Consider the following 15,973-nt stretch of genomic DNA (forward strand, 5'->3'; position numbering starts at 1 on the left):
CATTTGAAAAAAACCTGATGCTGGGAAAGATTGAGGGCAGGAGAAGTGGACAACAGAGGATGAGATGGTCGGATGGCATCACTGACTCAGTGGACCTGAGTTTTAGTGAACTCTGGGAATTGGTGATGGACAGGGAGGCCTGGCCTGCTGTGGTCCACGGGGTCACAGAAAGTCGGACACAACTGAGCGTCTGAACTACACCCAGACACAGAGCAGCGAGGCCCCCGGGCTGGGTGCGCAGGAGCGCGGCCACGCGACTGCGGCTCAGGCGAGGCTGGCCGATGGGGCGGGGTGTGCTCGACCAGCAGACGCACCAGCTCCCACACGGGCACAGACTCGACGGCTGGCCGGACACCAGGGCTGTGATGAGCACCTCCCCAGTGGGCCTCGGGGCGGGGCCTCCACCCGCCCTCTGTGACAGGTTAGGACACGGGGGCGGGGGGGCACGGAGGACGGCAAACACGCCTGTCCCTGCGGGCCCACCACGTGGCTGTGAGAAGCCCCGGGGAAGCGCAGCACCCCCGGGGACATGGCTCTCCATTTGCTGTGTGTGGCCTGGGCCCATGAAACGCACCAGGCCGTGGACCAGTGCTGAGGGGTACGCTAACAGCGTGAAATCGCTGTGAACACTGAAAAACACCGTCCGAATAGGATGACACAGGGAAGCTGAAAAAATAAGGGTCTGAGAGGGCTTCCTGGAACTGTCCAGTATCTCCACCACAAAGAGATTCCAGAGAGGGGAGGGAGGGGGACGAGGCCCAGCAGAGGGGACAGAGGGCCCCAGGGTGGGGTTCAGAGGGGCCCTGGAGGCGGCCAGCGAGGTCCCAGCTGCTCAGCTAGCATTCCTTCCTGGCGCTGAGAGCAGAACTCGGGAAGCCCAGCTCAGGCTTATCAGCGTGTGTTTATGGCTCAGCTATGCGACGCTTTGCTTGTACAAGCCTAGCTCGGCCTGTGAGCCTTTTCCTCCCCTTATCAGGCCAACTTTCTTAAGCTCTTAAGACGTGATCTCCTGGGAAAAAAATCGTGTGCTGGCAAAGGACAGAGAGAACTTGACATCTGTAAGATGACTAGGATGGAAGGGATGGAGCCCCAGCCTGCGAGGTGGAGTGGACACGCTGGGCCAGTAACACGTCCACCAAAGTGAAGGACGCTGCAACTGACCCTTACGGAGTGCCGCCAACCCTCGGAAATAATCTGTTTGACGATAAATGTGAACTCTATCATCCCCACTGCATGTCCATCAAAGAGCTTGGTGAGTGCTCAAAAAACATGTGATGCAATTATAAATGTCAAACTCCAGGTTAAAAAATAAAAGCAATTAGGTTTAGAATAACAGTGGACACGGTGGAAATGGACCCTCTGATGGGTGCACAGCACTGTAACAGCATTAATGCCACTAAACTCTACGCCTAGAAATGGCTAAGACAGTGAATCTTGTGTTATACTGATGTATCTTCTACTAATTGGTTTTTAAAAACCAGCAGGGAGTGTATATAATGGGCGAAGTTAAGTGAGACAGAGAAAGAGAAGTATCGTGAGACACCCCTTATACGCAGACAGACTCTAAAAAGAAACGACACAGTAAATGAACTTATTTACAAAAGAGAAACGGACTGACAGACTTAAGACGATGGCCCCGGCCTCCCCGAGTCTGCGGCACACGCGGACCTCAAGCAGAACCAAGCAGGACCCTCGGCCTGTGCAGAGACAGAGGGGCCCGAGCAAGCGAGGCCGGCGGCATCGCCCCAGCCCTCACCAGGCTGCCGGTGGTGCAGACGAGGTGGATCCTGGTGGTGTAGGTGGTGCGCTTCTGGTCACTGGTGGTGCAGGCGGAGCCGTTGACGTACTCCAGGAGCAGGCTGCCGCTGTCCTCCACCACGGGGCCCGTCTTCGCCACCCCCAGGTTGCTGATGGAGACGGTCTCAGAGTAGGAGCCCTGTGAACACGCGTGGCTGTTAGCTTTCCCTCTGGAGAGAGGACAACTGCGTCCTTCATCACTGACACGGTGGGCATTTCGTTACGCATGGCAGGCGGGTCCTGCAGACTTGCCACCGATGCTGGATTAGCGAGTTCAGAACCACCATTCCTCCGCAGAAGGGAAACACAGACTGCCCTCGATACCCATAGGTTCTGCATCTGCAGAGTCAACCGACCTCAAATGGAAAATACTGAGGGGAAAGAAATCCCAGAAAGCTCCAGAAAGCAAACCTTAAACTAGCTACCCACGTCTACTAACACAGCACTTACACTGTGTCAAATACTGTAAGTAATCTAGACAGAAATTATGGGGTGGACGTGCACCCGGGGACGTGCAAACACTGTGACACTGCACATCACGGACTTGCACACCCTCGGGTTCTGGGTACCAGCCAGGACCCTAGAACCGATCCGCTCCCCGCACACCGAGGGACAACCTCTCGGGATATTAATCTCCCATAGACTGCAATCATGAAACCTCAAAACCCTGGTAGGTCCTTTTTATTTTCACAAAAGTGAAAACGAGGTTCAGACATGTTAAGCAACCTATCGAAGGCCACTCCTCTCCCAGGCATTCGAGGAAGGACAAAGCCCAGTCCACGTGTGGCCAGGAGCCAAGAGCTTCTGGCACCACACTGCCCGCCCCCTCCAGCCTCCATCGTTTGGACGTCTGGGTAGCAGAACCGAGACAAAAATGCAGAGCCACGCCAGGCCACTCTGCACATGTCCACGACAGACCATGAGAGCACCCGGGCACTGATTTGGGGGTCACAAATGAACAGCGGCAAGTAGACAAGCTTGTAAATACAGAATCCGTGAATAATGAGAGGGGACTGTCCTTGGAGGCCGCTGCTCCAACACAGAGCACACACGTGCCCAAGTGCACGTGAACACACCACCACACTCCACTCAGCCAGCAGGGTGCGCCCATCAGCTTCCCTGAAAACACCTCTGAGCTGCCGTGTAACGGACCCCAGGGAAAGTACATCCCCGACACGCTGTTTACAAAGAAGCACACAGACATCTTTATTTTAAGACGCACCATGTACAAGGCAGCCAGGGGAGCGTTACCGAGGTTCTGGCAGTGACTGCGTCCCATCGAATGACAGAGTGCAGCCTGCACTCCGGGCAAGAAGGGCTGGCGCTCGGATCTGACAAGCAGGCGTCCCCCTCTAATCAGTCCAGAAGCAAGAGCTTTTGGAAGCTTAAACTCTCCTTGACAAACGTCTGCTGTTCAGAGTCACTTCCTCTGCCGAGAACCGTGGGCAGAGGCGGTCCCCCACACCCAGGGTTATTTGTTTTTTCATTTTAAATCTGAGTGGTGACTCAAGTGTGATCGCATCTATTGGGGGTGGGGGGGCAGGTGAGTTCACAGTGAGGCACCCCTTTCCATCTCAAGGGGCTTCTCAGCACGAGCTGGACCCACTCAGAGCCCCCCACTCTACCGCCAAGTCCCAGCCCAGGAGGGAGGGGCGCGCCGCCTCACCTGCTCGCCCTGGTACTTCATCTGACAGGCGGACGCGTAGCGGTCGCAGCCTGGCACTGGGTTGAGAGGGCGACACACGTTGATGTAGTACTTGCGCCACGTGCTGCGTGCCCCGCCGTTGTCCAGGGAGTACCAGTTGCCCCCGGGACCGCCCTCAGATTTCGCTAGCCTGAAAGGTCAAAGGAAACGCACGCTTTTTCCAGCCGACAGCTTTCGGCCTGATGATTCTTTTCTAAGCAGTTAGAGAAAGAAGAAGGGAAGGTACGCTGCCTATCAAACCCCCAGAGGCCAACCCCACTGTGCCTCCTCTCGAGCCTCATGAGACGCAGCCCTCTCTGCACACCTGGGACCACCTCCACACCGACAGGCATCGCTCTGAACGGTGCAGCTGAAGACGGAGGTTTTTGGTGGGCAAACACTGGCTGATCCTACAGAGGCTCCCAGACCATTAGAATTCACGCTGCTTGGAGCTCCCCACCCTGGTCCTGCACGCTCTCTCACCGGCTCAAGGACATGCCCACCGGCAGGGCCTAAGCAACCTCGGCCCTAGCTGGACAAGGCCAGGCCGAGGGCAGGCGGGCCCGCCTCACCTGGAGAGGTCATACTGGTCCAGCGTGAGGGGGTCGGTCACAACGCACTCCAGCGGCTCCTCCGGGCAGGCGTAACTGGTGTACCACCGGAAGTTGTATGTAGAGTTATCTTCCTCCTAATCTCAGGACAAGGACAGGAACACGAGAGGGTCGGCAGAGAAGAGGACCCGTTATACATAGCCAGCATTTGGGAAAAGGTGGGGCATTTCTTCCTAAGTAAGAATCGGAGGCAAGTTCATCTCCTTTGTCCATCCCCTCTCATTCTATTAAAAGGAAGACTGCCCAGCAACGAGTTAAGATGGAACCCTAGCCTCTGTTACGTGGGAACAAGGCAGCGCTATTGATGCTTTTGTGTGGTTTGTACTCTAAATCAGCAGTATCAAGGGCTGTGACTGAGGGTGGGATGGCCCACTGTTGCTCAGAAAATATACACTGCCCGTGTACCCTGGCAAATCTAAAAGGATTAATTAAAATCAAAGGAGCTGAGGCTGTGCCCAGGAAACCAGACTAATAATGGCTCTGCTTCTAAATAAAGGGCCCACGACAGGCTCCTGGATAAGTCCTGGGAAGCCAGACAATGTGACGGCTTCTCCCTGGGGACCATCCCAGCTCATGTGTCACCTACATCAGAACCTCCCTCGCTCCAGAAAAGTCACGAGCCCCATCTTCACCCCCTTTCTTCTCCTCCCCTGCCTTTACGAGACTAATGACCTCTCCCTCTTTTGCCCTGTCGCCGAGCAGACGCACATGTGCACCCGTGGCTCCCACCTGATATTCAGGGAAACCCACTCCGGCATCTCGGTCACAGAGAAAGGTGATGAGCGTGGCTCTCGGCGTGCGCTTCTCGTTATTGTAGGGTGTGCCGTCCCTGTAGGTCAGCTGGATCATCCCGTCGTAATACGAAAGCTTAGCATTGCTGCGTCCCAAGTTCCAAGACTTCCTATCACTAAAAGAAGCCGAGCATTTCTCAGAAAAGATAGCAGGACCAGCGCTGAGTGATGCTGGGGTGCTGAAGGAGGGGCACCGGGCCACTGGGGGGGGGGTGGTCGCCAAGACCCCGGCGGGAAGATCTCCACACAGTGGGTGCGGGAAGGTGAACCCACTCTCACGCCGGATCCGGATCCACCATCAGCACCACTGCTTTAAGGCCCAGCTCCCTTCACCTAAGCTAACACTGCACTGAACTTGGAGAAGCAGGAGCATAGATCCCCCAGGCGGCCAGGAAGTGCTGACTGCACAGAAGTGAAGGCCCCCCTCAACGCTGCACACCCACTTTCCATCCTGCCCCTCCTCTAGAAACTAAACGCCCTTAGTCCAGGCCCTCCTGAGGTTTAAAGGCGTGTCAGAGAAGGACATCGGCAGGCGGCAGACCTGTCCTGGAGGAGGACATCTGCGCGCACGGGACACCCAAGGGAGCACCCGGATCACAGAGCAGTCACTTGCCTTCTGGAGATCTGACAGGCACCCGAGTCAGGCGGGCAGACACCCACGGACACTGGGCCGCACACATTGATGTGGAACTCGTACTGGTCCGTCTCGACCCTGTAGGCATCCTTCTTCTTCGTGAGAGGCGCCAAGTCAAAAGAAAACCCTAGGGAAGAACCAAAAACACCCCAGGCGGTCAGAGCATGAGGTGCAGGAGAGGCCGGCCCGGCCAGGACGGCCATCGCCGACCTCCCCCCGGGGACGGGCCTCCTCCTCCTCCACCACCTCGCCCCTTTCCGCCGCATTCACCCAACACCCGAGCCGGAGCCCACAGTTCCTGGCTGAATGAACCACTGTTGTGTCGGAAGCGGGACCACAACCACGATACAATGACCTTGAAAAGGCTACAGTGGGTTTCACAGCCAGAAAGGCTCTTGGAACACCTTTTCAGACATGATTTATTTCCTGTGTTCCTTGCGTTTCATGATCAGCAAACCCACTTCAACTATGAATATCAGAGAGGTTTTTTTCATTATCTCAAATAAGCCTCAAAACACCAGATTTTCAGGGTTCTGGTCAAACAGTATTAACATAAATTCTGAAGCAGGTTATCATCTCTGAAACACTCAATGAGAAAATGTTAGAAAACAAACAGGCTTTCTCTGGTGGCTCAGCAGTTAAGGATCTATCTGCCTGCTAATGCAGGAGACATGGGTTCAATCCCTGATCTGAGAAGATCCCATGTGCTGCGTTAACAGCTAAGCCCGTGCTCCACAACTACTGAAGCCCATGCTCCTAGATAGAGCCCACACTCCACAAGAGAAGCCACTGCAATGAGAAGCACCCCGCTCCCCCAAACCAGAGAAAAGCCTAAGTAGCAATGAAGATCCAGTGCAGCCAAAAAACAAACAACTAAAAAACAAACTAATGCCAGCTGCAGCGGTCCCGAGAGAGGCTGCCCCACAGGGTGCTCGGATACACACCTGCCTGGGAGTCAAAGACCGTGCAGTTGTCCCCCTCGGTCCTGGAGAGCACGCAGGCCGCGGCCGTGTACCACTCAAACTCGTAGAAGCAGCCGTCAGCACTGGAGGTTGTCAGCACCGGGGCACTTTCTAGATCACCTGTTGATGGGGGTACACAGACTGGTCACTGATCCGGTCTTGAGACGCTTCCACGGCTCTCAAAGCAGCTCTATAAATACTCATCTGAGGTCGCTAGAGTGGTCACACCGACAGGGACAGGACAAGGGTTGGGGTGAACTAGTGTTTAAAGGGGACACAGCTTCAGCTCGGGAGGATGAGCAAGTTCTGCAGATGGACGGTGGTGTAAACGTACTTAACGCACCATGTGAACGTAAGGTGCTTAACGCCACTGAACTGCAGTTAAAGGGGCGAATTTCATCTTATGTGCGTTTTACAATTCCTTTACAATGGCAAACTTCATGTTATGTATATTTTACAATCTTAAAAAAAAAATACTGTCCCCAGTCCCTGAACTTATCTCACAGCCGGGAATTTATCCAAAGGAAATCTTCCAACAGGAGGCAGCGGGGACATGTCACAGCACAATTAATGCTGGAAACATGTTATTAATCCAACAATAGAGAAAAAAATTGAGTAAAAATAGTAAAACCAAGCCAGGAGCAACAAGGAAGTCCCGACAGATGATAAATGTGACTGAGGCACAGAAGGGCAGTCACGGAATGACGTGTTTTGAGAAACATAAAAAATGTGCAGATGTATATATAGATCCTGACCTCTGCAAAACAATGTAAACCTATAAATAAAGGCAGATCAAGAGGAGTATTTATTGTGTGCCCGCTGAGGTCACGGATGATGTTTTGAGCCGCTCATGATGTTCCCCCTCTGGAGGAAGTCAGGGGGCCCCACGGTCGGCCGGCACCAGGCCTAAGGAAGAGGAAGCCGTGCCGAGAGCATAACTCATCTGGAAAATTGCAACATGACCCCCTCGGACACCATATGGTTTCTCCATCTCTGGGCCGGTTTGGGGTGGGGGTGATCGAATCCAGAGGGGCCACCACAATGCTTCTGGACCTCAGCGCTCTACCGCGTCGCCCCGGCGGTGGCCGGGGAGAAACACAGAAAACAGAGAACCCCAGGCAGGAGCCCAGGAGACCCTGCGATTTTTGTGTTTGCTTTTCATTCGTACCTGGTTTGCACATGAGTGTTACATTTGTTACTATTTTCTGGCCACCACCACACTCATCTCCATCTGAGTAAGAGAGGTGAATATGTCCTTTCTCTCTGGTGGGAGAAGAAATAAATCTGCCCAGATTTTTACTTCCGTTCTTATCTAGAAAAGAGAAAGAAAGGGGGGAACAAAACAGAAGACGTGATCAAAAGGAGTTAACGACGCAGACGAGGAGGTACTGAGGGGGAGCTGAGACCCCCAGGTGGGCGCTGGCCCCTTCCCTGGCCGAGTGAGCCTGCTCAGGACGGTCAGTGGGTCTCTAGACCTGAGTGACACATCTGACCAAGCAGGGGCGGCCTTGCTGAGGGCCCCGAGGGTGCCTCCAAGAGGAGGAGAAAAGTGCGAGAGTGACTCACAGCATCCTTCAAGGGCAGGGGAGGCAGAGAGAAGCAGGAATGCCTGTCATGAGATCCCGGAAAATAACACCGTTCCCCCATTTAGGGGGGCCTCAGCTGCCCTGAGGCACAAGGTCATTTGAAACCGAAGGGGTAGCATTTGTCCCGTGACCAAAGCAGAAACTAAATCTGTTCAGGGGCCCAAGCAGGTGACCACTCAATTCTTGGTTCAGTGACTTTTACGATAAAGCACTGAAACTCTTGTCTCAAGTCCTTTCTTAAATAAAGGCAGGGACACAGCTGCTTAAAAAGACACACCACCAATTCTGAAGCCTGGGATAATTCCTAAAATCCAACCTGGATTTTATATTTAAATTCACAATCCCTTATAACTCTACTCACTGCTCTGTGGGGACCTGAACGGGAAAGGAAATCCAAAAAAGAGGGGACACATGTATACGTATATAGCTGATTCCCGTTGCTGATCAGCAGAAACAAACACAACACTGTGAAACAACTGTGTGTGTGAGTCGCTCAGTCGTGTCTGCCTCTTTGTGACCCTGTGGACTGTAGCCCACCAGGCTCCTCTGTCCATGGGATTCTCCAGGCTAGAATACTGGGGTGGGTAGCTCTTCCCTTTTCCAGGGGATCATCCTGACCCAGGGATTGAACCCGAGTCTCCTGCATTGCAGGCAGATTCTTTACCACCTAAGCTACCAAGGAACTAAAAAGCATCTGTACTCCAATAAAAAATTAATTAGAAAGTTAACAATTCACAATCGCTTATCTAATGCTTGCAAAACAGATTCCAATTATTCTGCCTGTCGCTTTCCAGGTGAGCCTTAAGTAACATGTTTAAACACTTATATCCAATTGAGAAGTTGCGGCCAACACAGTTAAAAGCCAAGGGAACTCAAAGGGTCTGTCCACTTCTCTCATGTAAGATTCCAAGAGTCCCCTTCCCCGGAAGCCATAATTCTTGAACAATTCCAGGCAGTACGGTCGTTAACAAATCAAAATCAGTTTTTTTATACAAGCACTGGCAGTTCTCTTCCTCGGGTTACAAGGTGAAAAGATAACCAAGTATTTTCCCACATGCTTCTTCCTGTCTCTAGTGAGCCCACATCAGAAGGCTTCCGCCTGCTTCAAGACGCCTGAGTGCCCCAGTTCCCTACATCTGAGTCATTAAACTCTCCTTTCCCTCCCATCCTTTATGCGCTGAACCCAGAGAGAGGAGGCTGTGATGAACCACAGGAAGCTCGTCTTCATTCCCTCCAGGCTGCATGCAGGCCGGCTCCGCCTGCTTCGGGGCCAGCGCTGCCTGCACGCGGGGGCGAGGCTCACCGCAGGGTACCACTCACCCACGGCACACACAGCCGCGTCTTCAGGGCAGCCCCGAGCCTGGCCTGTCTGCAGGACCCTGTGGCAGATGTTAATGAAGAAATGCTGCTTTTCTGTTTCGCTCTGACTGCCATCCACGGCTTCCCAATTTTGTTCCAGTTCTGTAACCGACAAAAAAAAAAAAAAAAAGCTTTTTCTAAGCCCTAGGCAGTGATTGCTTTTTTGTGTGAGTCACATCATAGACAGTGATGAAGCGGAAGGTAAAGGCCCGTGATCACTAAACAACAGGCTCTCACAATCTAGACCCGGGCAGGCTGGAGGCACAGACATGGGACTGGGGGTGGGGGTAGTGAATCTCAGGCTTGTTTTGAACATGACAGTCGACAGTAACAAACCAGCCCCAAACAGCTCCTCAGAAGCGGCGGCTTACCGGAGCGGCCTGAGGATTAAACAGCAAAAGTTCTCCCAAGCCCCAGAGTCTGAAATCAAAAAACTGAAAAGCAGAGGCCGGCGCCAGCCCTGGAACCTGGCAGGCGCAGGCCACTGGTGACGCATCTGCCTCAAGACCGCAGATAAGGCAGACTCGGCCCAGGGCTTAGCACTCGGGGCCCCCAGAAGATAAACAAGACACGGGGGGCCCCTGAACTCAAAACCGTTCACGACCCAGTCATGTTTGAACAGAAAACATCCACAGAGGGAGAAGCAGCGGGGGCTGAGAGCAGAGAGCAAGTCAAAGGCAGACTGGCCCCAAACAGCCCCCGCGGACATGACTGAGGACCGGGAGGGAAGAAGGCCGTGCAGACGGAGACGATGCTCCGGCCCAGACTGGAATCTGGGGCTCACCGTGGAAACCCCTCAGCAGTGGGAGCACACCCCACTCACTACACAGGGCCGTCTGCAACCGGAAGGACCACTTGCTAAACAAGGCCACGCACAGTTCTGAAAGCTGTGGTGGGAGGGCTGAGGGGCCTGCGGGCAGGAGGACGGCTAACTATCAGGGAAGGATTTTAGCTCTCACTTAACAACATCCTAATTATCTTGGTGCAAAGGCTACACAAAAAAACCCCTGGCCCACAGGACCAGTTCAGTCCAGTTCAGTCGCTCAGTCGTGTCCAACTCTTTGCGACCCCATGGACAGCAGCACGCCAGGCCTCCCTGTCCATCACCAGCTCCCGGAGCTTGCTCAAACTCATGTCCGTTGAGTCGCTGATGCCATCCAACCATCTCATCCTGTTGTCCCCTTCTCCTCCCGCCTTCTATCTTTCCCAGCATCAGGGTCTTTTCAAATGAGTCAGTTCTTTGCATAAGGTGGCCAAAGGACTGGAGTTTCAGTTTCAACGTCAGTCCTTCCAAAGAATATTCAGGACTGATTATTCACGAGGACTGATTATTCACAGAACCAGAGAGGGAGGCCAAAGTCAGCTGAGCTTGAACACATCTCTGCATCCTGCAGAGACCTTAGGCTGGGCCTTGGACAGAGGGATCGTTACCAAAAAAAAAAAGGAAAATGAAGAGAGGAACTGGAAAGCAGCACTCAGTCTATGGTGAGGAAAAACCGGGGAGGGGAGGTAGGCAAGCTGCTCGAGTCAACGCAGCTAGACGCGGCCGCAGAGGCCTCCCACCCCGGTGAGCAGAGGGGAGAGCCCTGCCCGCTAGGCAGACAGAAGGCTGGCCTCTCCGCCGGCCGGCAGAAGGGAACCGGGGCCCCAGGCCCACGGCACAGAGGTGCTGAACCACAAGAGCACCGAGACGCCGACTCCCTGGGGAATCCACTGCCTGAGGGCATCTGTGATGGGGCCCGTGTTCCAAGACCGGCACCCACAACGGAGGGATCCTCCTTCCGTGAAACGGCCCTAAGCAGTGGGGGCTCAGAACACATGAGTCATCGCTCCCAGAGCAGCTGGTGATTATGCGACTTCAGGCCACTCTGCCTGTCGCATGTGCTTTTCCACGAGACAGAGGCGGCTCTGCTGGTGCTGTGCTGAGTCGCTCAGTCGTGTCTGACTCTTTGCCACCCCCGTGGACTGTAGCCCGCCAGGCTCCTCTGTCCATGGGGATTCTCCACGGAAGAATACTGGAGTGGGTTGTCATGGCCTTCTCCAGCAGGACCTTCCCGACCCAGGGATGGAACCCACGTCTCTTAGGTCTCCTGCATGGGCAGCTGGGTTCCTTACCACTAGCACCACCTGGGAAGCCACATGCTGGCTGCAGGTATTCAACACTACTTGATATATGTATACACTGTGAAATGACCACCTCAGTAGTGTAAACATTCATCACAAGAGCTAGCAATTTCTATATGTGCAGTGAGAATTTTTAAGGTCTATCTTCTCAGCTGCAAGAGTTTAAAAAAAAAAGAAAAAGAAAAGTTTCTAATCACAAAGCCCGGGGCCTGGCACGCGGAAGGCACTTGGTCGTTTTTTTCACTGGACTGTGATAAGAGGAGCCCAAGGCCCTCCAACTGGGAACAGTTAACGCGGAACTCAGATCCAGATATCCCACCTCCCGAGTCAGTGTCGTCTCTGATAATTCACACTGCTCCGTGAGAGGGAGGAGAGGCCAGGATACGATCAGCTGACAGGGAGAACAGGGACAGCGCTCCCCGCCATGCTGGTGGGGAGGGAGGCGAGCCTCCTACCTGAGTGCCGGGCCAGCGCCGACAGGTCAAAGCGCTGCTTCCCGTCGGAGACGCCGCACAGCAGGGCCTCCCTCTCGTGCACGCACGCGTGCTTCGTGTCCCATGTGAAGAAGTAGGTGCAGTCCACCTCCCCGGTGAACACAGGAGCCCCTCTGCCGTTGTTACCTGTGTTGGGTCAAAAGGGAGACAGTGCCCACGGTGTGAGCGGCGCCAGGACGGCCCGACACCATGTAGGACGGGACCCCCGGGGGCAGGCTGCAGACCAACAAGCTCAGGGCTCAGGGCCTAGAGGCCAGAAGGCCCCCAGACCAGAGCGTTTCAATCAGAAACCTCGAGGGGCGGCCCTGTGCCCCTTTCATCTCAGCCGGATGGTCTCAACAGGACAGCAGTGTTTTCCATGGGTGTGAGCCCCCGGGAAGTGCTAGGCAGCTCATGGCCTGCGGTCAGCTTCCCACAGGCTCATAAACACCCTTTAAATCAGACCAGGGAGTCACTTCAGCTCCAGGACCGTCAAGGTCTTAACGACGTGCCTGTGAGCAGGACAGGTCCCCAGGGACTCGTCCCTAAAGCGAGCAGAGAAGAGGGAGAAGGTCTGATACGGTCTGGGTCTCCCCCCACCCCCAGCCGAAGGCGCTCAGGTCTAGGAACCTCACTCCCAGGGGGCCAGCATCCCAGATCCCAGGACTCGGGCACGTGTGGGTCTCTAACATTGTCCTCCAATCCATCAGCCCTCCCTGTAAGCCAGTTTCCCTGGTCCACGTAGCCTGGGATTCTGCAAACTCTGTTGACTTTTCCCCAACGAGAAATTCTATCCCCTTGCCTTTCTGAGCTAGTGCGCCGCTGGCACGACAGCCGGTTTTCCACCCTTGATGGTTTAATAATCCTCCTCTGGACCTCCTGCACGACTTGCCTTTCTCAAGGTTTAGTGCCCTGAAGAGAACAATGTTCTAACAAAAAGGGAGATAATATTCCGCACCAAGGGTGAGCGCTGCTTCAGTGGCAGCTCCTGTTAAACCTGTAATAATATGAACATCGCAACCCTAACACCAGCAACACGGAGCTCACGGAGCGCAAGCCACGGTGGGCAGGGAGCTAAAGCCGGCGTTCGCGCCGGGCCGGACGGCAAACAACGTGCTCTGCGTTAAGTGCTTTGCATCCATTCGAGGATTTCATCCCTTCATGCCCTGTGGCATGGGGACAGTTTTAGCCCCGTTCTGGAGATGTAGGAGGGCTAAGTAGTTTGCCTATGGCTTCACAGCTAGAAAGCCAAAAATCAAACCCAGACGGTCTGGCCCCAGAGCCAGACTCAGAACCACAAGTACTTCCCTGTGCTACTGTGGGTTTTTTCTTTCTTCTGTTTTTCAGATTTTTTTTTTTATCCTAAACTGTTCTCCCTAAGAACCGGTGCCCCCAACCTCCTTACCAACAACACACAGCTGGGGACAACGACGCCCCCCAGGTTGGAGCAGTGAAGCTCCTCCAGCTCTCAGCGCCCGCCCCCCATCCACCCACAAGGTTCACATTACTCCCCGCTGGATCAGTATTTCATCAGTATTTCACTTTGAATCAGAAAAGATTTGTGTTTCCTGAAAACCTGAGGCATTCAGAGTGTTTCTCTTTTACCAGGTAACTTCACAGACGATTAAATACCAATAGTATTGTGAATGGTTCTAGGATCATCCTCCCTTAGGAGCTAGGTTTGCATCTGAAACGCCATAATGATCCACAGGGAGAGTCCATTTTAGTAAAATTTAAATAACCACCAGCCTGCCCGCCCCTGACCTGCATTCTTATTTAACTCCTTGGAGAACTTTTGGAGAATAGAAAACTAAGACTCCTCACTACCAAGCTATGTTGCTTTTATTTTCTGTTTGGTTGGTTTTAGGTTCAAACACATAAAGCTAGGTTCATTCTTACAATACTTATACAGCTATTACAAACAAGTCGAATAATTTTAAAAATTAAAATAAATGACTTGTTCATTCAGACCACATGGCTTTTTAAAAACACAATGGCCTTGCCTCCAGGGCCGCTATCTTCCTACGGTTTCCACCCACCAGCGGGATCAGGGTGACTTTCTGTCATCTCTCCATCAGTGCTCTCCACGCAATTCCGAAAGCTTCCTGGGTGTCCCACCTGCACAGGTTCCTTCCCAGCACACCCTTTATGGTATGTGGCCTCCACAACCAGCTGGAGGCAAAGCAGACTCTTCCCTCGGTAGCCGGGGGCCGCCCCATCCCCCCCTGCCCCAACAAGAGACGGAGCTGCCCACTCGCCAGACCGGTTCAACCTTCTCTCCAGGCAACCACATTTCCTGCCTCCCTGACTTTGAAGTTGGGTCACTTCTCTTAGTTCTGGCCCATTAAAAAATAAAAAAACCTGCAGTTCCCATTCTGTGAGGAGTCCTGAGACCACATCCACAGACAGCAGCAATACAGGATGCAAAACACACTTGTCTCCAAGTGACCGCACAGGGCAGAGCCCCTGAGACCTACACAGAAACTAAGTCTTCAATGTGATAACTGGTCACGTGGATTTGTGGATGGTGTTTTACTAGCCCAGGCTAACGTAACTCCTCCCTGCAAAATAGTCTAATGTCCCTATTTGACAGGATCACCAATAATAAGACCTATTACATCAAACAAGATGTTAAGTTATTGAAACAAATGGTAAAGAAAATACATTGTGGATAAAGGAAGTAAACTTGTGCACCTCTGTGTCTTGAAAAGCAGGAAACCCTAGATTCATAAGCCTAAATAATTCCTGGAAATCCAAGTTGAACTATAAACCACCCTTCACAAGCTTCCGTGGCCAATTAACACCCATTCAAACATGCAAAAAATACATTATTACATGTACCCAATAGACACGAATCCACTAAGGACTTCCCTTCTCTAAGCTCTCTAAACTTAAACTCAAATAAAGCAACAATGAAATAATTTCATACTACACACAGTACAGTACATATAGTTAGCTCCAAATTACAGAGCTGGAAGGAGCCTTAAATATTTCATAATGCAACTCCAGCCTTAAAGAGGCTCAAAGTCTCCCACAAAAACATCTAGAAGTCTCTGGGTCGGGTCTCTGTGTCATCAGTCACAAGGAAATGAGCCTAGGAAGACACGTGTCTTCAGGACCAGAGCATTGCCATTCACTTTGTCAGCTCTTTGGCACCAAGGTTACGTGAAGGAATGTCTTCTCCTGGAGTCGGGGTGCAGGGTTACGATCCATCGCTGATGAGGTGGAGCGTATAAACATGGAGCAAATTTGGTAAAACATTAACGACTGTTTAGCGTGAGGGGTAGGCATGTAAGTTTTCATCGTAATGTTCCTTCTACTTATAGATTCGAAAACTTTCCTAACAAAAAGGAAAAAAAAAAAAAACGAATGACCTCTAACTGTTCTTCCAGTCTCCAGCCCACTTGGGCTCTCTAGCTTCCTGGCATGACTCCCGGGTCTTTCCTGGGAGTCCCTGACCAGGGGCCCTCCTCAACATCCTCCTGCGGTCTTCGGGGGTGATCATTCAATCCTCCCAACGTGCCCAGATGAGATCAGCGCATTCCCGACCACCTCGGCCAAGTCATTAATAAAAAGCGCAGACGGAGCGCGGCCGGAGGAGGCAGCGACGGGGTGGAGGGGGCCCCGGCCCACACAGGGCGCCCGCAGCAGAGCCGCCCAGCCGGCCGGGGTGGGGGCAGGCTGCCCGAGGGTCTGGGCAGGGGGCTTGGGGGCAAGGAGGAGGCTGCCTCTCCCAGGGGGCCCAGGCGGAGAGGAAGGGGTGGACTTCACAGAGGGCCTTCTGAAGACCCAGAGGAGCTAGGGATGACGGCAGAGGGATGGAGAACCTGGGGAGGGCTGCGGGGCCTTCCAGCAGGAGGGAGACAGATCCAGAGGCCGCACCCAAGCCAGATGTGTGTCCCACCCCCCACCCCCACTCAGCCCCTGCGCACTGGTTTCCGGACAGAGTCCA

At 53.4% G+C, this 15,973-nt stretch overlaps 1 protein-coding gene across 2 annotated transcripts in view; it reads right to left on the bottom strand.

Annotated features, from left to right (window-relative positions):
* The window catches only part of IGF2R (insulin like growth factor 2 receptor), a 192,630-nt gene that overhangs the window by 40,848 nt on the left and 135,809 nt on the right, over positions 1–15,973 (bottom strand). For both annotated transcript variants that reach the window (XM_070461487.1, XM_020876534.2), the window contains exons 11-19: positions 12,004–12,168; positions 9,386–9,526; positions 7,648–7,791; positions 6,462–6,599; positions 5,497–5,644; positions 4,822–4,999; positions 4,054–4,169; positions 3,464–3,632; positions 1,757–1,936 (exon numbers count right to left, since the gene is read on the bottom strand). In XM_070461487.1, coding sequence (XP_070317588.1) covers positions 1,757–1,936; positions 3,464–3,632; positions 4,054–4,169; positions 4,822–4,999; positions 5,497–5,644; positions 6,462–6,599; positions 7,648–7,791; positions 9,386–9,526; positions 12,004–12,168 — 1,379 coding nt within the window. The remainder of the gene's footprint in view (positions 1–1,756; positions 1,937–3,463; positions 3,633–4,053; positions 4,170–4,821; positions 5,000–5,496; positions 5,645–6,461; positions 6,600–7,647; positions 7,792–9,385; positions 9,527–12,003; positions 12,169–15,973) is intronic.

Source organism: Odocoileus virginianus, chromosome 34 (genome assembly GCF_023699985.2).
Source record: "Odocoileus virginianus isolate 20LAN1187 ecotype Illinois chromosome 34, Ovbor_1.2, whole genome shotgun sequence".
NCBI classification, from domain to species: Eukaryota; Metazoa; Chordata; class Mammalia; order Artiodactyla; family Cervidae; genus Odocoileus; species Odocoileus virginianus.